Source organism: Saimiri boliviensis, chromosome 20, assembly GCF_048565385.1.
Source record: "Saimiri boliviensis isolate mSaiBol1 chromosome 20, mSaiBol1.pri, whole genome shotgun sequence".
In the NCBI taxonomy this organism is placed as follows: domain Eukaryota; kingdom Metazoa; phylum Chordata; class Mammalia; order Primates; family Cebidae; genus Saimiri; species Saimiri boliviensis.
This window is the reverse complement of record NC_133468.1, coordinates 3,499,621-3,520,019: the sequence shown is the minus strand read 5'-3', so window position 1 is coordinate 3,520,019 and position 20,399 is coordinate 3,499,621. Positions and strand designations below refer to the sequence as shown.

Below are 20,399 nucleotides of genomic sequence, written 5' to 3'. Positions count from 1 at the left end.
CAGATTCTAACGTGAAAATCAGAAACCACTCTAAGTATTCCGATGGAAGGAATTTAATGCAGAGGATACATGACACATTCAGAGTCAACATCAGAGAAAGCCACTGCCATAGATCTTAACAGAAACAGCTTTTAATATAACAATGTTCTATTAAAATAATGTTACTATGTTCAAGGAAAATAAAGCTACATTTGAGAATCTGGCATACTATGAAAAAGAAAGAAGGCCTGGTGTGGTGGCTCATGCTGTAATCCAGAGCTTTGGGAGGCTGAGGCGGGCAGATCACTTGAGGTCAGGAGTTTGAGACCAGCCTGGCCAACATGGCAAAATTCCTGCCAACTGAAAACACAAAAATTAGTCGGGTGTGGTCGTGCATGCCTGTAATCCCAGCTACTTGGGAGGCTGAGGCATGATAATCGCTTGAACCTGGGAGGCAGAGGTTGCTGTGAGCTAAGATTTTGCCACTGTACTCTAGCCTGGGCAGCAGTGATACTCTGTCTCTAGAAAAAAGGAAGCAAATGGAAAGTCTATTACTAAAAAATAGAAAAGCTTAAACTGAGCACTCAATGGGTACATACAAGCCATAGCTAAAGAAAAACTTAGTGAACTGGAAGGTAAACAGATCCAGAGTGAAGCCTGGGCAAGGAGAAGGGGACAAAAGGATGGACACGAGCAAGAAGAGGCACAGGAGGCACCGTGAGAAAAAGAATGGCACAGAGCTCACGTCTGAGCACACAATGGCTGAGGACTTACCAGAACTGAGGAAAGACAGACACACAAATTTAAAAGCCCAGTGAATAGAAAACAGGACTACTTAAAAAAAAATCCACAACAAAATGAAACACAGTGAAACTGAAATAAACCAAAGAGTTTTTAAAAATCTTAAAAGAAACTATTTTAAAAAGAATACATTAAACTGGTAGATGAACAGCCAGAGTGGGAGTCACAGATTAGTGGCTTAATGCATCCAATGTGACAAAAGAATGCGGCTTCTAACCTAGAATTCTATTCCCACCAAAAATCTCTTTCAAGAATGAAGCTATTTTTAGGCTGGGCACGGTGGCTCAAGCCTGTAACCCCAGCACTTTGGGAGGCCGAGGCGGGTGGATCATGAGGTCAAGAGATCGAGGCCATCCTGGTCAAAATGGTGAAACCCCGTCTCTCCTAAAAATACAAAACATTAGCTGGGCGTGGTGGCACGTGCCTGTAATCCCAGCTACTCAGGAGGCTGAGGCAGGAGAATTGCCTGAACTCAGGAGGCGGAGGTTGCGGTGAGCCGAGATCGCGCCATTGCACTGGGTAACAAGAGTGAAACGCCGTCTCAAAAAAAAAAAAAAAAAAAAAGAATGAAGCTATTTTTAAGCAAATAAAAATTGCCTCTAACAGGACAGAGTGTTCTAAAGAATATTTTTTAGAGAGAGGGAAGATGTCCCCAAATAAAAAATTGCAGAGGTGGATAAGAATGAAAGGAAATGAAAAAGCTGGGCAGGGTGGCTCATGCTTGTAATCCCAGCACTTTGGGAGGCCAAGGCAGGTGGATTATATGAGGTCAGGAGTTCGAGACCAGCCTGGCCAGCACAGTGAAACCCCATCTCTACTAAAAATAAAACAATTAGCTGCACATGGTGGTGCACGCCTATAGTCCCAGATACTTGGGAGGCTGAGGTAGAACTGCTTGAACCTGGGAGGTGGACACTACAGTAAGCCAAGATTTTGCCACTGCACTCCAGCCTGAGTGACAGAGCAAGAATCTGTCTCTAAAAACAACAACAACAAAAAAACGAAAAAAAGGAAATGAAAAGTAATTAAAATAGTAAATACGTAGATAAATCTAAAATAAACATTTGGTATAGAAAACAACGAATATATTTTAATATATATCTAGGTACATTTATATGTACATAATTAAAATTAACCAAAACAAAAGCATATAGGATGGAAGGTAAATGAAAGTGAAGTATTCTAAGAACCTTGCATTGCCTAGGATGAAGATAAAACTATCAATTAACATTAGGTTTAAGCCAATAATCTATCTTTTAATTCCTAGGCCTCTAAAAGAAGAGAAAAAGTATATAATTTCCAGCCAAAGAGATGGAAAAATAGAATAATAGAGTATGAATAGAATCATTCTAATCCAATCCAAATGAAGGCAAGAGAAGAGATAACGCAGACAGGGTAGAGTAAATGGAAAGCACTGAATAAGACTTAAACACAAACCTGTCAGTAACTACACATCAAGGAGCTAAATAACCCTGTTAAAACACGTTATCAGACTGGATTAAAGCAACAACTATATGCTATTTCCAAGAGGTACATCTAAAACATAAAAATACAAAAAGGTTGAAAGTAAAAGGAAAAGAAAAGAAGTGCCATATAACAGTAACCAAAAAAATAGCTGATGTTATTAATACCAGAAAACAGGAGTCATTTAGCAAAAGGCATTAACAGAGATAGAGGTTTACTTTATAAAATTTCAATTCATGTAACAATTTTATATTTGTGTGGCCTCAAATGTGTAAGGCAAAATTCATAGAACTATATCTAAGTAGAGATAAACAACTCAACAACTGTCTCATTAGATAAGCAAATAAAAATTCATTAAGAGCAGAGACAATATGAACAATGTATTACAAATAAACTAATGGCTTTATGTAGATGAGTGCATGCAGCATCTGCAGAACATGCATTCTTTTCAAGGGCCCACGAACCTTCACTAATATCAAACATATGCTGGGCCATGAAGCAAATCTCAATACATTTCAAAGGAGAGCAGTAATACAGAGTGTGTTTTATGACCACAATAACAAAAACATAACTAGGAAGTTTCCGTATGTTTGGAAGACAAAACATACACTTCTAAATAACCCATGGATCTGTTGTGAGTCCCTTATTTTCCTTTCCTAATTTTATTTGTAGTTTTCTTTTTCTAATTTTTCAATCACATCAGAGGTTAATCAATTTTCAGTTTTTTCAAAGTACCAACCTTCACTTTACTGGTCGTCTTTATTGTTTCCTGTTTCAACAATTTTTGCTCTTTTCTATGTCCCTCCTTTAACTTTTAAAAAGATATTCAATTTAATAAAGTTTGTACAAAATTTTTATAAAATATAGAGCATTTTTATTAAGCCTTAAAATAATCTTGTAAATAGGTCTTTTCCCTCATTTTATAGATGGGAAAATGATAGAAGAGGAAATAAATTCATATTATTGCATTGAACGCAACATGGCCCTACAGTTTGCACCCAAGACCAGAGGAACTTCGCCTGCTCCTCCCTGGGGCTTTGCCCTGCCCACCCCAGGATCACTGCTTATCCTACACTTGATCTTAGCCAAAAGATCCAGAAGCAATACACTGCTTATCCTTTGCGATCTTAAGGGACACTCACCAGAAATAGCCACGGTTAACACAGTGGACGTCTGGCTCCCACCAACCCTTCCTACAGTAATCTCCAACACATCTGAGTATTGCTGGGAAAACACAGGGGAAACAAAATGTGTACCACGTGAGTGAGCGGGCTGCCCAGGCCAGACAGGCAAGCAAGCATGAGGCAGCCCTTGTCCCCTAACACGTGTGGCAACTGGCCTCGGCTGGAGGCTCCCCCTGCTGAGCCCTTTTGTAGCCTAACGAAGACAAAACACGTTTGCTTAGAGGCAATGGACTGCTTACTTAGAAGCAAGATGCCACTCAGGAACATCCAAAAAATCACTTTTCTCACGTCTCAAGTTTTGTGTGAGTAGGGGGTGGTCCTGAGGGAGTTTCCTGTCTTTAAGGTCAGAGTTGTCCTCCACTGCCCAAGAATCTAGATGCTAAGTCCTTGGACAGGACCACATTTACTCACCAGACTTACTCCATACAGTCTTACGCAAATACTTCTCATTCTAGGCAGTGTTCTAAGGGCCTTAATGCTATTAATGTTTCCAACCCTCATTACAACCTATGAAGTTGCCACTATTATCTTTCCAAAAGATAGGTTAAGGGCCCAGCGTGGGGGCCTGTGATGGCTCAGGCCTGCAATCTCAGCACTTTGGGAGTCTGAGGTTGGGCAGATTACTTGAGGCCAAGAGTTCAAGACCTGCCTAGTCAGCAATGGTGAAATCCTGTCTCTACTGAAAAGACCAAAATTAGCCTGGCATGGTGGCGCATGTCTGTAATCCCAGCTACTCTGGAGGCTGAGGCACAAGAAACGCTTGAGCCCAGGAGGCAGAGGTTGCAGTGAGCTGAGATCACACCACTGCACTCCAGCCAGGGTGACAAAGTGAGACCCTGTTTCAAAAAAAAAAGACATGAGGACACACAAGAATAAGACAAGGTTTAGTTACTTGACTAAAGTCAGCTGGTTAAGTGAGAGTCCTTATTTGAATCCAGGCTTCCTGGCAGAGACACCACACCCTTAGCCACTATATTTCACTGCCCCTACACAGCTTTCATGCAAACGGCTTCCTTAGCACAATGGCACCATCTATGGCCTGAGAAGAACTGTCAGGTCTAAAAGAGAATGGCTCCTCGGCAGGAATACAATTGAAGTAGTGTATTCTACTTCCTTCTCCACGTCTCTAGGCCAAGGCCCTTAGCTGAAGCTGGAGAAGAGGAATGAAGGGTCTTCCCAGTCCAGGGACTCCCCTGGGTACAGCTGAGCCAATTCCTCAAGGTCCTGATGCAGACAGACTTCAGGTCCCCAACGTCTATCTTCAGCTAACAGGTCTTCAGGTGTTGTCCTGGTGGTGATCCTCTCGTTTTTGAATCCCGTGAAGGAAAATTCCCCTGCATTGCAGGATTGGTGTTCAGTACTGTTCCACACCCAGTGTCTCCATACGTGAAACATTATTTTCCAGGCTTTCACCTTCAGACAAATTTACTGAGAGACAGATGTGCACTCCTGTGGAAGGCTACTATCTACTCATTGTTTATTCAGGCCTTTTCTTTCTTTCTCTTCCCTGCTTTTCCCTTCCCGTCTTTATTTTTCCCAATTGCATATCATTCTCTCGAAGGGGTTGGGGGTAGTCCCTAATTGACCTTCCAACCCTGGTCTGAGCAGGCTCAGCCACACCAGTTCATTGGGTCTGTGCTACAATGGAGACCCCACCATGTCTCAGATCAGCCTGTATGGCTTTTATCTGGCTGTAGGTACATTCAAGGACTTGGGCCCATTTCTGGAGCATGCAAATAGATGGGGGCCGTAGTAGGAGCCATGTCTGGCGCTTGGGGAACTGAGGCACTCAGAATCCCCACCTGAGCTGTGGCCATCCTGTCCTTTGTTATTTAGCCTGCATCTTCCCCAAAAGTAGGCAGTGCATTAGATTTAGCTGGAGCTCAAGTACGGGAGCTCTCCTGTGTGAGGAGCACATGGAAACCTCAGGTTAAAAACAGCCAGAGCTGGTCTCATCTTCAGCAGAAGGAAGCCCAATCCACGTCCCCATGACTACTGGGAACGAGTACTCCATGGCACCCTCCTTCCTGCCCAGACACCAGCCCTGCCATAGACCAGACTCTCTGGAGGACGCCTGGGCACTTCCGTCACTGTCTTTACTCAGGTCGTCCTAGTTCCCACTCCTCTCTCAGAAAGCCCAATTCAACGTCCTGCCCAGATGTCACTGCTTCCTCCCACTCGGCTGGTCCTGGTCGCTGTCCTCTGAGCACCTGCAGAGTCTAAGTCAGACATCCATTAGGGTGGTTGTGCTAACAGCCTTTCTCCCTTTATTCATCCTCATCTACTAGGATCTACTGCTGCCATCCTCTCCCACCCAGTACCTAGGACAAGGGACAGTGCCTAGCAGATCCTCAAGTATTTGCTTAATAAATCAGTCAAAGTCTGTGTATAGGCTCAGGCTTGCCAGTGTCACGTGCAAAGGATAGAGAGCTAGTATACTCCTCCCTCAACTCCACCCTTCCCCACCCCAGCCATCAAAACTTACTGGTAGGGATTTGGATACAAAGTCAAAAAATTACACTCCTAGAAAGAGCATGGATGCTAACTGGCTAGAGAGACAGGAGTCCTAGACGGAGATGGGAAACGACATGGCTAGAGATTGTTCTCTTGTAAAGACAGTGGATTCTGAAACCAGAGATCAGACTCAGAATTCAGCCTTTACTGATCATCCCACTAACAGTATTCTCAGCAGGTTACTAAATTCTCAAGTCTATTTTTAACCTTTGAGTTACCTAGTTAACAGCTTCATACACAGCAGTATTTTATGTTTAATTCTACATGTTCCTGACAGAGCTGTGTGTGGTGACTTACCACGCACACCACCTACCTGCTCCCATGAGTTAGGATCCGGCCCAGTATGAGGATCACACTGCTCCACTGCGGTACCCTCAAAACCCAACCTGTGCTCCTCCTAGGGAGGCACCTTCTAACTTCTGGAAACTAGCTAAGTTGCTAGCTCTGTGGGATGAGTCCATTGCCCTCTCTGGTTTGGAGCTGGTATAACTTACCCCACAAGGACCTGACACACAAATGGCTCTGGGTATCCTCCATCTAAACTCACAGCCAGTTTTGATTTGAGGAATTTCTTTATTGGAATTCCACTTTACCTACCACAAGGAGCTGGATTCCATGACAAAGAGTGAGTGAGCCCTAAACAAAGTATTTGTTAACATTTTACAACAGACAATATACACATGTACTGCATGACATCTTTACAATAACACATTCCAAAACAAACACTTAACAGGATTATTAAGAAACATTAATTTCCTTCTCTCTGGAGGGACTGGTACTTAGCTTTTTAGCTTCTGCCACAAAACGCGTTCCTTCCCAGCATTCCTACTCATAGGAATCCCTGAATCAATTATGTCATGTAAGGTGCAAATTTATGTTGACGGTGTGTTCCATTAGTTACTCAATGTGTCAAAATCCTCTCCCTGGTAGAACCTTTTATTTTTGCATAATGTGTGAATACCACTTCCAGGTTCTCCCTCATCACAAATTCATCATTCATTATAGGAGTTCATCTGAAACTTTAAAGAAGTTTCATTCACTCAACTAATGTATCACAATATTATGTTCATCAACTTGCATTTTTAAAGAGTGACTCTATCTCTTGTTAGAATTGTAAGTCTATGCTTTCTACTTTTCCTAAAAGGAAATCCAGATTTTGTTTCAGAAGTCATCATCATTGTCCCCCTCCCAAAACAATTATATCAAGTTTATACTTCAAGAACACTAATATTAAATAAATTTATATTCCCTGAAGCCTATCTCTCCCTGAAATTGCCTGCTAGAGGCCCTTCTTAGTTTTCCCACTGACCAATGTGTAACTGGGATTCAAAGATATACCTGAATTTCCTGTATTTCTAGTAATAGAATTTACCAAACATGAACTTTCTGATGGTGATTATGTGACTTTTAATTGAAGTCCTTTCCTCATATGTGTGTTCTAGGTCCAGAAATGTCTACTAATTTTGAAGATTCGTTTCACATCCCATCACCTGGTTAAGTTTTTATCTCAAGGATGGACTATTTTATATCCTGTAAGAGCTGAATGACCTTGACACTGGAACCATTCTTGCTCGCTGACTGAAAATCACATAGAAAGGATTCCTCACAATCCTCTAGGATGGGTTCATTTACACTGGGTAAATTACAAGCCATGACCCCATGCATCCTTACATTCATAAGGTATTTCTTCCATGTGAGTTCTGACACTTGGTAAGCTCTGCCTGCTACAAAGGCATCCTCATCCTGCTCCCATCCAGGGCATTCCCTCCCTCATAGGTTCTCTTCTGGGATATGCCACTGTGACTTCCCACATATATCACATTTAAAGATTCCTCTCCAGTATGGGTTCTTTTATGCTTGGTGAGATTTGATCTGATATTAAAAGCCTTACCACACTCATTACATCGGTATGGCTTCTTTCCAGTGTGGATCCTTTTGTGCTGGTCAAGGACTGATCTATAATTGAAGGATTTCCCACACTCACAATTATAGGGCTGCTTCCCCCGATGGACACTTTTATGGTTGATAAGACTTGAGTGTGAGATGTACGCCTTCCCACATTCATCACATTCATAGGGTTTCTCACCTGTGTGGATCCTTCTATGCACTGTGAGGCCTGAGCTGTTCCTGAAGGCCTTCCCACACCTATCACACACATAGGGTTTCTCCCCTGTGTGGATCCTCTTGTGCTGAGAAAGGAGAGAGCTGTAACTGAAAGATTTCCCACACTCAACACACTTGAAGGGTTTCTCCCCAAGATGGACTCTTTTATGGCTTATAAGAGTTCTGCTTGAGAAAAAAGCTTTTCCACATTCATCACATGTATGAGGTGTCTTGCCAGGGTGGGTACTTTTATGGTTAATAAGGCTTGAGTGTGAGATGTAGGCTTTTCCACACACATCACATTTATAGGGCTTCTCCCCAGTATGGATTCTTTTATGAACTTTAAGGCTTGAGTTGTTTCTGAAGACCTTCTCACACCTGTCACATTCATAGGGTTTCTCTCTAGTGTGGACCCTTCTGTGCTGAGAAAGGAGTGATGTGTAATTAAAAGATTTCTCACACACATCACATTTGTAGGGCTTCTCCCCAAGATGAACTTTTTTGTGGTTTATAAGGGTTCGGTATGTGATGAAGGCTTTCTCACACTCATCACACTTAAAGGGCTTCTCCCCAGGGTGTACACTTTTATGATTTATAAGGCTTGAGAGAGAGATGTAGGCCTTCCCACATTCTTCACATTTATAAGGTCGTTCCCCAGTGTGGATCCGTTTATGTACTTTAAGGCCAGAATTATTTCTGAAAGCTTTTCCACACTCATCACACCCAAAGGGTTTTTCCCTGGTATGAATCCTTTTATGCTGCTCAAGGGCAGAGCTGTAGTTGAAGGATTTCTCACAATAGCTACATTTATAGGGCTTCTCCCCAAGATGGATTCCTTTGTGATTTTTAAGGCTAGAGCGTGAGATATAGGCCTTCCCACACACATCACACTTATATGGTTTTTCCCCAGTATGAAGCCTCCTGTGGACTTTGAGGCCTGCATTGTTTCTGAACGTTTTCCCACACACATCACACACATAAGGTCTCTCTCCAGTGTGAATAGTTCTATGTTGAAGAAGAAGTGAGTTATAACTAAAGGACTTCCCACACTCCTTACATTCATGGGCTTTCTTCCCAGGGTGAATGCTTTTATGGACTGCAAGGCCTGAGCTATAGCTGAATGCTTTGCCGCAGACATCACATTTGTAAGGTTTCTCTCCAGTGTGGATCCTTTTATGTACTATGAGGCCTGAGCTGTTCCTGAAAGCCTTCCCACATTCATCACATTCATAAGGTTTCTCTCCAGTGTGGATGACTTTATGCTGAATGAGTAGAGAGCTATAATTAAAAGATTTCTCACACTCATCACATTTATAGGGTTTATCTCCAAAGTGGATGCTTTTATGGTTGAGAAGTGTTCTACAAGTAATGAAGGCCTTCCCACACTCATCACATTCATAAGGTTTCTCACCCGTGTGGATCCTTTTGTGGACCCTAAGGCCAGAGCTGTTACTGAAGGTTTTCCCACAGATGTCACATTCGTAGGGCTTCTCTCCTGTGTGGATCCTTTTGTGGACTCTGAGCCCAGAGCTGTTCCTGAAGGCCTTCCCACACTCACCGCATTCATAGGGCTTCTCCCCAGTGTGGATCCTTTTATGCTGGTCCAGAACAGAGCTATAATTGAACGATTTTCCACATTCATCACACTTACAGTTCTTCTCCCCAGAATGGGTGCTTTTGTGGTTTATAAGGCTGGAGTAGGACATATAGGCTTTTCCACATTCCTCACATTTGTACGGCTTCTCCCCAGTGTGGATCCGTTTGTGGACCCGAAGGCTCGAGCTGCTCCGGAAAGTCCCTCCACAGTCATCACATTCATAGCGCTTTTCCCCAGTGTGCATAATTTTATGTTGAACGAGGCGGGAATTATATTTGAAGGATTTACCACACTCATCACATTTATGTAATTTCTTAACAGCACTGGTTTTCTGCTGCAGACTGGGGTGGGAGGTTCCATTAATGTTCTCCACACATTTGTCTTGCTCACTGCCTCTCGGTCCTACAGGCATAGTCTGGTGTGTGATATGCTGTGGGCTTAGATGTGAGCTCTTCTCAGATGCCTCACCTTCCTGTTCTGTTTTTATATTTGCTGTAGTCTTAACTTTGCTGATCGCTTCCCTGATGCTGCTTCTGTCTTCCTTTATCCTGTTTCCCACAGGCTTTTCCTGTTGTTTCTCTACCTTGCTATCCCAATCACATGCATCACCAACCTTAGATTCGGGCATACGATCCTTGTAAAGACCTTTCACTTTTGGCCACGCACAGTCTGCATGTCCAACATTTTCATATTCTTCAGTTGGCTCCTCATCCTCAGTGCCCGTCTTCAAATGTGACACTAAACCAAGAAAATGAAAAGGATATGTTCACTCTCTTAAAATAACCACAACAAAAACTGGAAAAACAACAACAAAATTTGCTCATTCACTCAACAAACATTTACTGACAACATACTGTGTGATAGGTACCATGTACCATTTTTTAAGTACTAGGGATACAACATTAAATATGACAAAATTTCTGCCCCTGTGAAACTAACGTTAAAATGTTAGAGCTCTGGATTTTCAATGGAACAATGAGCTTTTCTATTCTTGCATAGCAGCTTAGCATAGGGAAAGGTGAAATGATGCACAGAATCGTGGGCAACACCACTTAGTTTTTTAACAATGTCATCGGGTCATGGAAAAACAGAGGGCAGAAGAAATCTCTGAAGAACAGAAGACAGAAAAATTCATAAGGAGGACAAAAGTTAGGCATAACTTGTTTTTATTATCAAAAGTGAGGCATAACTTTTTTTTTTTTTTTTTTATAAAAAGTTAGACAAAGCAGAGCACAGACAAAACTAAAGAGGAGAAATGAGTACTTGGGGAGAGGTATCAGGGAGAAGGCTATGAAATCATGAGGACAGTTACTACAGAGACGAGAAAGAAGGCCATCTGCATATTACATATTAAAATATATTACAAAACTTCTCTAATGAAGAGTGTGGTCTTGGTACATAGACAGGAAAATGGAATAGAACAGGAAGTCCAGACATTGTCCCAGGTACACATAGAAATTAATGATAAAGATGATATCTCAAATTACTGGGGAAAAGATGGTCTTTTAATAGTGTTGAAACAACTATGAAGCCATACGGAAAAAGATAAAGTTAGATCCCATTCTTCACACTACACACATGAATAAACTCCAAATGGAACAGAGCTCTAAATATGAAAAAGCTGTACAAATGCCAGAAAACATGAGCGAATGCCTCTATGACCTGAGTACAGAGAAAGCTTTCTATGACTCATATGCAAGAAAAGACTGAAACATTTTCAAAAATTGAAGAAAAATAAACTAAGGCTCATACAGGAAAACAGGCAAAAGACAAATGGACAATTATTTAAAATGGACCTTAAACATTCAACTTGATTCACAATAAGAAAAAGGCAAATAAGAACCACTATAAAATACCACTTCTCACCTGTCATATTAGCAAATGTTCAAAGCTTGACAATACAATGTTGATGAGGCTGTGGAAGAAAGAGGCACTCTCAGACCCTGCTGGGAATGCAAACTGGCACAGCCCTGTTTGAGGGGAATTTGCCAATATCTAACAAAACCATATATGCACTTACCAAGAAATCCTGCTTTAGGAATTTATATTGAGGATGTATTGCCAACAATACAAAAAACGTACATGCAGAGTGATTCATTATAGCATTATATGTAACTGCAAAATCTGGAAACCTATGTAAATGTCCAAGCACAGAAGACTGGTTAAATAAACTGGCACATATGCACAATGGAGTGCTAAAAAAGAATGAGGAGCCTCTCTGAATTGATAGGGAGCAATCTGTATATCCTAAAGTCAAAACGGCAAGGTGACAGAGTAACTAACATCCATGGTACGTTTTGTGTAGTAAAGAAAACAGGAAAACAAGCACAGATGTGATTCTCTTTATAGCAATGATAAACCAGAAAACAATGAGGTTCATTGCCTACAAGGGAGGAGTGTGGAGAATGGAAAAGAACGGACGGGGGAAAGAGAGAGAAAGAGAGAGAGAGAGAGAGAGAGAGAGAGAGAGAGAGACTTAGCCAATTTAATAGTTTTTACTATAAAAATACATGATAATATTCTACATATTCAAAGAATAAAATTAAACATCAATGAGGATGAGAAAGAGGAAAAACTGCTAAAACAGAAAACAAACGGAAACAAATCAATCTGTTTGCATTTCACATGAATACCACAACCATAGGAAGAGAACAAACTAGAAAGAAACACAGAACGAATGCAGACAACTTAGGAACATATTTGACTACATAGGTATATTCAGTCTGGGAAAAGCTGAAGGCAGGGCAGTTGGAAGAGATACAAACAAACTGTTAGCAGGTTTTATGTAGAGGTATGAACAAAGCAATTCCAAAACAATTTTAGATGTAATAAGAACCTGAGTAAATGTGTTGATTTTATTGGGAGTTAGGGATCTCCTGGAGAAAGGGACATAAAAATAAGGAATAGAGGAAGGCAAGAATAAACCTTGGGATGAATTCAAAGTACTGGTATGAACTTATGATTTCTAAATTATTTATGTGTACATGTGTGTATATTCAAGTCTGCATATCTGTATGCATATATTTCCTAGCTCTGTTTGCCGAAAGACCAAAAAATGATAACACCCCAGTGGCAATGAACACATCTAGTACCCTCATTCTGGGTCTCTATTACCATTATTTACTAAAAGGAACCGGAACTTCTCAAAGAAATGGCAGATGCCAGGCTGACAGCAGAAAACATACAAGATGAACATCGTGTTACACCAGCAAGTAAAAACAGGCTCAAAAAAAAAAAAAGACCCAGCCTGAACACTCAGTGTTCAAGTACCATAACTTTAAGCACCATAATAACTTAAGTCATATGTATAACTAAGTATACATATATGTATAACTAATGTATAACTAAGTATGGTGGTATATTATAAACCATTGAAGATAGGATTTCATAAGTCTACACAGGTACAAACGGGGGGAGAAAGGGAGGCCTCTTGCTTATATCAGAAAGTGAGCACTGGCTGGTAAATTCAGAAGGAATACCAGAATTGGAAAAATCAGCATTCTGCAGCTATCAGAATAAAGACCAGATCAGGAGAGAATCATCAGTGATTTCTAAGTCTAGGGGGAAATTCTGATAAGGGGCAGGATATCTGCATGGTCTTAAATATTTATAATGCTTAAATTATTTACAAGGGGGAAAAATTCAACAGTAAAGAGAAAATGCCTTGGCCAGGTGTTCTAATTTAACATCTCCGGTGGAACAGATGGACATACTATGCTTTTAGTACGAAGAAGGACACGTCACCTATGAGAATGCATTATATGAACTGAAGCATCAGGAAACATCCGATAAACCCAAAATGAAAAATGTTTTCTACTAAAAAAGAAGGTGGAGGGAAGAGGGGGGAATATATTTTTCAAATATATTATTTTCATAAAAGTCAAAGAAAAGCTGTAGAAATGTTCCAGATTAAAGAAGGCTAAAGAGACTTGACCACTATATTAAATTCCTGACCTTGACTGGATCTGTACTACAGGGAAAAATTGTTATAGTAAAAAATTGTATCAGCTAACAAAGTTGGACTATGGATGGCAGACTAGATAAAAGAGGTATCAACTTCAAATTTACTCAATTTGAAAACTGTACTGTAGGTATATAAGAGACTATCCCAATTCTCAGGAACTATACAATGAAGTATTTAGGGATAAAGGGCCATGATACACATAACCTACCTACAACTACAAATGGTTTAGAAAAATACTTGTATGTATGAAAGAGAGCAAGAGGACAAAATGAAGTCAAATGTTAACTGCAGGTAAATCTGAGAAATGGGTACTTTTTTACTGTTCATATTTTTGAAATGTTTCTGTGCACTTAAAATTATTACCAAACAGTTGTAAAAATGTCAAAAAGCAAATTTGTTTCCTCTTCTACACCTTCCCCTCCAGGTACTGCTTTGCTATCCTACTGCCTGTTGTACTTGGAAAAAGTGGTCTTTACATCCCACTCCCCTCATGCCTCATTTCTTCTACTCAGACCACATAGCATTAGCTTCTTCAGGCTGGTGCTTGCCCTCTAGGCTGCTGCCCCTGGATGTTCCTGGCCCCTCCTTCCACCTTGAGCCTTTCCTCTTCTGGTTCCACATACTCCCCTAGGAGCCCTGCATGGCTCTAAGCACTCCCACAAGCTGTCTCTCAGGTCCTCATCTCTGGCCAAGATCCCTCTCAATTACAGACCTTCATATCCACCTTGCCCTTCCCTTTGCCTAAGTCAGAAGTGGGCTCTTCTATTTCCCTTGGCCACTTCCAAAACAGTCCCTAGGACCACTGATTCTATTGTCTAACAGTTCTGAAGCTCTTCCCCCATTCCCCTCCTCCTCCTTACTGCTAACGCCTTAGTTTAAGCCTCCTAAATTCTCTTCTGCACTACTGCTATCATTTCTTGACCTTCACTCTTATCCCTGCCCAATTCTTTCTCCAACCACTGTCAAGAGTTTTTGTAAAATGCACACCTGGTCACTGGGTAGTGCCAAGTTCTCCTAGGCTACTTACTGTGGCAAATAAAGCCTTCTGCACCAGCCACCTGTGCAAATGTCATCCCTCATTGCCACTCCACTGATTCTTAGCCTGATCCATCCTCCTTTGTTTCTTTGACAAGTGCATTATTAGTTTTCTTCCTGTTCTCTGGGATTCCATGTTAGACTGGCTACTGACTGGTCTGGTCTGCCTAAAATCACAGATACTTTGCTACTTACCTCTCTAACCTAGGAGAAGACCAGGGGCCTCCCTGTTCTAGCTCTGCTTAAACCCCACTGTTTGGGTTGGGGGCACAATGTCCTATCACCTGATATAGTTCATCCAATCCTCTTTATAAGTGAAATCAAAATGGATTAATATAAATATGCATCTTCATTGAACATAGATGGTTTGAAATATAATCTATACTAATCAATACTAAGATCTGTCAAAAACACAGGCAGAAAAGCACTACAGTAAATGCTGCCAACATGTAAAGACAATAAAAAGAATGCAATGCAACATTAAGTTATCCTTATAAACAATACTGAAGATGCACTCTAGCATCAGTTATTTCTGAGGCTGAGTGTTACACAAGGAACTCAGACTATTATCTGTATCCTGTTTGTTTTCCAGGCCCTGGGCTCTTCCTAACCAAGGAGATGGATACGAGGCACCTACTGATCAGCAGATTAGTAAGAGAGTCCGATAGGAAAATAACCATATAATAAAAATGACAGAGGCAAACACAGGGTATAGATAGTGGGAGTGGAGGATGGACTACAGGAAGAGCTTCAGGAAGAATGCCAAGGGAGAGTAGCTGTAGAGAAATTGGTGTTCAGCCCCCTCAAGACATCTGGGGCAGACGAAGGGGAAGTCAGACAGGTGGGCAAAGAAGTAGCAAACTTGGATTTGTGTTTTGGAAAAAATTACTTTATTAAATTGGGGTTGGCAAATATTTTCTGTAAAGTATCAGGCAGTGTATATTTTAGCTTTGTGGGCCATATAGAACTGCTGACTATTGTTTTTTTAAGCATTTCTTTAAAAATATAAAAATCATTCTTAGTTTGCAGGCCATACATAAACAGTCCACAAGCCCAGCAGTGTGCCCACCTCTATGAGATAATATCAACGAGTCAGAGTGAATTTAGGCTGGTATAATAACGGCATTGTGGCTATGTCAGAACTGTCTTTTTTTTTTTTTTTTGAGATAAGAGTCTTGCTCTGTTGCCAGGTTGGGGTGGAATGGTACGTATCAGCTCACTGCAACCTCCGCCTCCTGGGATCAAGCAATTCTCCCTGTCTTGGCCTCTCGAGTAGCTGGGATTACAGGTGCCTGCCACCACACCCATCTAATTTTTGTATTTTTATTACAGGTGGGGTTTCCCCATGTCGGTCAGGCTGGGTCTCTTAACTTCTGATCTCAGGTGATCTGGCCACCTTGGTCTCCCAAAGTGCTGGGATTACAGGTGTGAGCCACTGTGCCTGCCCCCAACTTTTTTTTTTTTTTTTTAATAATTCAGACTGAAGTCTACAGTGAAATGGCATGGTACCTGGAATTTGCTTTAAAATATTTAAATAAAGAAAAAATAAAAAGGGAAAAGTTAAATAGCAGAATCTTGATCATTGCTGTATCTGAATGATGGGTGTAAGTTCATAAGAAAAAATTTTTAAAAAGATCAGACAAGGTGCAGTGCCTCATTCCTGTAATCCCAGCACTTTGGGAGGCTGAGGCAGGCAGATCACCTGAGGCTAGGAGCTCAAGTCCAGCCTGACCAACAAGGCGAATCCCTGTCTCTACTAAAAATACAAAAATTAGCCGGGTGTGGTGGTGTACACTTGTAGTCCCAGTTACTCAACTTGGGAGGCTGAGGCACAAGAATCGCTTGAACCTGGGAGGTGGAAGTTGCAGTGAGCCAAAATAGTGTCATTGTACTCCAGCCTCGGTGACAGAGCAAAACTCTGTCCAAAAAAAAGAAAGATCACTCATACTAGTTACAGTGGGAGAATGGATTGAGGCGAGACAGGACTGAGTCCTGGAGTTCTAGGAGAAAGTCACTATAAACCAATCAAGAAGACTGATGTGGTGGCTAAGTCATGTGTCCCCTATGACACAAGTAATGAATTATCTCCCAAAACACAACTCTTCCATGGAAAGACCCAGAAAGTTCTGAATTGCTTAAAAGTTCTAAAGGCTGAATGGGCAAGTCCTTTCTAACCAGTTTTCAACATGTAGCATGACTCTAATAGTCTAGTTACATCAGTCGAGTGTCAGACACAGAATGCCATCCACTCCTTCCAAACTACATATGACCAATGACCTCTGGGCACTTCTGTGCTTCTTGTTCATGCTCTATCACCAAAGCCCAGGAAAATGAATGTAAACACTAAGAACCTGCCCTAAATTCTTGCTGTCTCTGCCCCTGAGACTCAGGAGCCACTTTTCAAGAGTCTAGACAACTCATAAAAGAGGAAATGTGGCCTACTTTGGCTAAAAATTCCTTCCTATTAATAGACTGCAACTAGCCAGCAACTACTTTGAATTTGCAGAGTCCAGTCATATTCCACAAGACAATCTACTACCTCAAGTGTCACGTGTGGATACCATATCTTAAGTTCTTGGACACTGTATTTGATTTGGAGATGACCAAAGGAAATGTGAAAGACAATGTGGTCACAAAATGCTTACCAACCCAGAAGAAAGAGTACTTAGGAGGGAGAAAATGTGCAAATGAAAGATGGGACTAAGGAATAGAGAAGTGATACGCAGATGAGAAGACAATATGGTTTGTGTTCTAGATATTGTTGCATTTGTCTTATGAATATTAGGAATGTAGGTAGTTAACGTGAGTTGGTTCTATTGATTAAATATAGAAATAAGAATGAAAGGTGATTTTTCCTTAAAGTAAAAAATTGAAATAGAATATTCTCATACCAAGCAGTGGAGAAGAGATTCTTAGTTATCCTAGGGGAGAAGGTGAACAAAGGAGATACTAACAGGGAAGCCGAGAGATTTTCTGAATCGACCCTGGCCGGGACTGGCTTGGAGTCATTGACAGAATTAGTGATTAGACTAGTGTAAGACTACATACAGGGATAAGTCTCAGGAGGGAAGGACTACTTAGTCTTATTTGCTTTTTAAACACTCTACATGAGTGATTTTCATAATAACTTGTCATATGTAACAGTCTGCCAGTAACTAGTGGTTAATGTAAAACAAGAATTTTTTAAACGGCTGTGTTAGCTTCTTTAAAAATCCTTACCCTAATACACTGTATTGAGTATACCATAGTTTGAAGTAAGAAAAAACTGGAGACAACCCAAATGTCCCCTAATAGAGCTTTAAAAAAAGGACGGAACACCGAAAACATCCAAACGACGGCCCATCCAATACCTACCACAGCTCTGTCAAACCAAACCGAAGCAAACCAAACCAAACTGTCTGTGTTCTGGTATGTGCAGGGGCCGGTAAGATAAAGTGAAAGCAGCAAGGGGTTAAAACGATTTTTACCACCTGTGTGCAAAAAAAAGGGGGCAACTAACTAGTAGTATTTGCCAATATTTGCAGAAAGAAATTTGAAAAAGATACACAGGAGCAAAAGTGGCTGCGTAAGAGGGTAGGGCCCAGGAAGACAGCTAAGTGGGGTGGGAGGAAATCTTTCCCTGCTAACTTTCTGTATTTTTAAAATCCCAGCGATATGAACGTATTACACGGAATCTGAGCCGGGAGCTTTCACAGAGCCACGCCGCTGCCAGCCGCCTCCCGCAGGCTGCCCGCCCCGGCCCTCCCCGCCCGGCCTCCCCGTCCGGCCCCGGTGCCCGCAGGCTGCCCGCCGCGGCCCTCCCCCCGCCCGGCCCCGGTGCCCGCAGGCTGCCCGCCCCGGCCCTCCCCGCCCGGCCCCGGTGCCCGCAGGCTGCCCGCCCCGGCCCTCCCCGCCCGGCCTCCCCGCCCGGCCCCGGTGCCCGCAGGCTGCCCGCCCCGGCCCTACCGGCCCGGCCCCGGTGCCCGCAGGCTGCCCGCCGCGGCCCTCCCCGCCCGGCCCCGGTGCCCGCAGGCTGCCCGCCGGGCGTGGGAAGCTCGTCCTGCGCTCCCTACCTCTCGGCTCCAGCCCTGCCCGCGGGAGCGCTCCGCCCTCTCCCTCACGTCCCAGGGCCAAACTCAGCTGCGGCGGGAGCACGGAACGGGGGGCGTTCCGAAGCGCTGACTTTCAGGGACCCCCTCCACCCAAGACTGGGCTGAGCCGCTGAGGAGCCCCGAAGTGCGGCCTCGACCCTCCGAGGACACCGGGCAGCGCTCACAGGACGCCGGTCGGCTCGGACGGCCGCCGCCGGGGCCCCGGGGAGCCCAGCCCGCTCGAAGGCGCGTCCTCCAGCCCTCCGCTGCCCGCGGGCTTCCCGCCCCTCCGCGCCCCAGGAACGCGCCCACTGAGATGCGTGCGGGCAGCGGCGCGCTCACTCCCGCATCCCGCCCGAGACCCGCGGGGCAGCCAGGACCGCGTCCGAAAGGGAAGGGCGTGGCGGGAAGGGGCCGGGGGCGGGAGAGCGGGCGGCCGCGGACTCACGTACTGGCTGTGGCGGCGCCGCGGGAGCCCGGCCGCCGGCGGGACAAAAGCGCGGACCGCACGGCCGGAAGAACCCGCGCCACCCCCGGGGCACTTCCGCGCCCTCTCTGGGACGCCGGAGGACTGACTCGATGGTCCGGGCCGGCGGCGCCGGCTGGAGGAAAGGGAACGCCTTCCTCGGCTGTTTATTGAGTGCCCCCTGCAGGGCGCGCGCTCGGGGCGCGGCTAGGAGACGGCGGGCGGGGTTTCCCGTTTCCGTGCACTTCACCTTCTGGGGTGGGGTCGGGGAGGGGCGCAGGTAATAAAGTAAATACCTGCGGACCCACCTGCTTGCGTTCCTGAACACGTGATTAGTTGCCAGGAGGGCGCGGGGACGTTCCCGGAAGTGGAGGCCTGGCGGGAAATGGGGGAATCCGGGAGGGGCCGGGACGGCGCCGGGCTGGGACCCATTGTCTTCTCCGTCGGTTCGTGGCTGGTCGGAGCACCGGAAGCGCCCCCGGCCAGGCATTGGGGTGTGCCAGGAGGGAGCGCGCCCCGGGAGGGCTCCCGGGGACCGGGCCGCGTTCCCACCCCGCTGCTGCGCCGGCTTGGCGGGGACCTCATCCCTTGCCCATCCAACCCCCGTGGTCGGCTCCCAAACCCAAGGCCTAAAAAGACTTTGAAAACCTTTTTTTAAAAAATTTATTTTTGTGGGTACATAGTGGTGTCCCTATTTATGGGGTAGATGAGATATTTTGATACAGAGGCATGCAATGCGCAATAATCATATCCGGGTCGGTGGAGTACCTGTCGCCTCGAGCATTTATCCTTTGTGTTACAAGCAATCAAATTATATTCTTAGTTGTTTAAAGATACACAACTAAGTTATTATTGGCTATAGTCAGTCTTTTTTAAAAGGAGCAACATCTAAATATTTTTTATGTTAAGTTTAAATAATTGTAAAGGGTATATTTTTGGCATGCTGCTAATACTGACTTTTTAAAAAGAACAAAATTGCTTTATTTCAGATGTATCCAATGGAATCTAAATCCCTGAAGATTTGGTATTATCCACTTTTAACAGTCATAAATTTTACATCTTTTAGGGTTTTTTCCTTGAAAGTTTACTTCGTGTCTCTCACCGGATTTTTATTCTAATGTAAAAACATTTTCATTCTATGTGCCTCATTGAATTTTATCTTAGTGTAAAATAGTTTTGTTTATTGTTTACCCTAGCATATACCTCTGTAATTAAATTAGCT

The 20,399-nt window shown here is 43.4% G+C and overlaps 1 protein-coding gene across 5 annotated transcripts; it reads right to left on the bottom strand.

Annotated features, from left to right (window-relative positions):
* Positions 1–37: 37 nt before the first annotated feature.
* On the bottom strand, positions 38–19,232 carry ZFP62 (ZFP62 zinc finger protein). Of its 5 annotated transcripts, XM_010332744.3 has the most exons (3): positions 11,509–12,159; positions 8,029–10,380; positions 38–5,647 (listed from the first exon to the last, which is right to left on the bottom strand). In XM_010332744.3, the coding sequence occupies exons 1-3, from the start codon at positions 11,513–11,515 to the stop codon at positions 5,571–5,573; spliced, it is 2,436 nt and encodes an 811-aa protein (XP_010331046.1). In that variant the 5' UTR covers positions 11,516–12,159; the 3' UTR covers positions 38–5,570. The 5 variants fall into 5 exon arrangements, with proteins under 5 accessions (XP_010331046.1, XP_010331045.1, XP_039316621.1 ...); XM_010332743.3 differs by lacking the exon at positions 11,509–12,159 and adding an exon at positions 19,164–19,232 and having other exon boundaries at positions 38–10,380; XM_039460687.2 differs by lacking the exon at positions 11,509–12,159 and adding an exon at positions 19,160–19,229 and having other exon boundaries at positions 38–10,380.
* Positions 19,233–20,399: the final 1,167 nt, after the last annotated feature.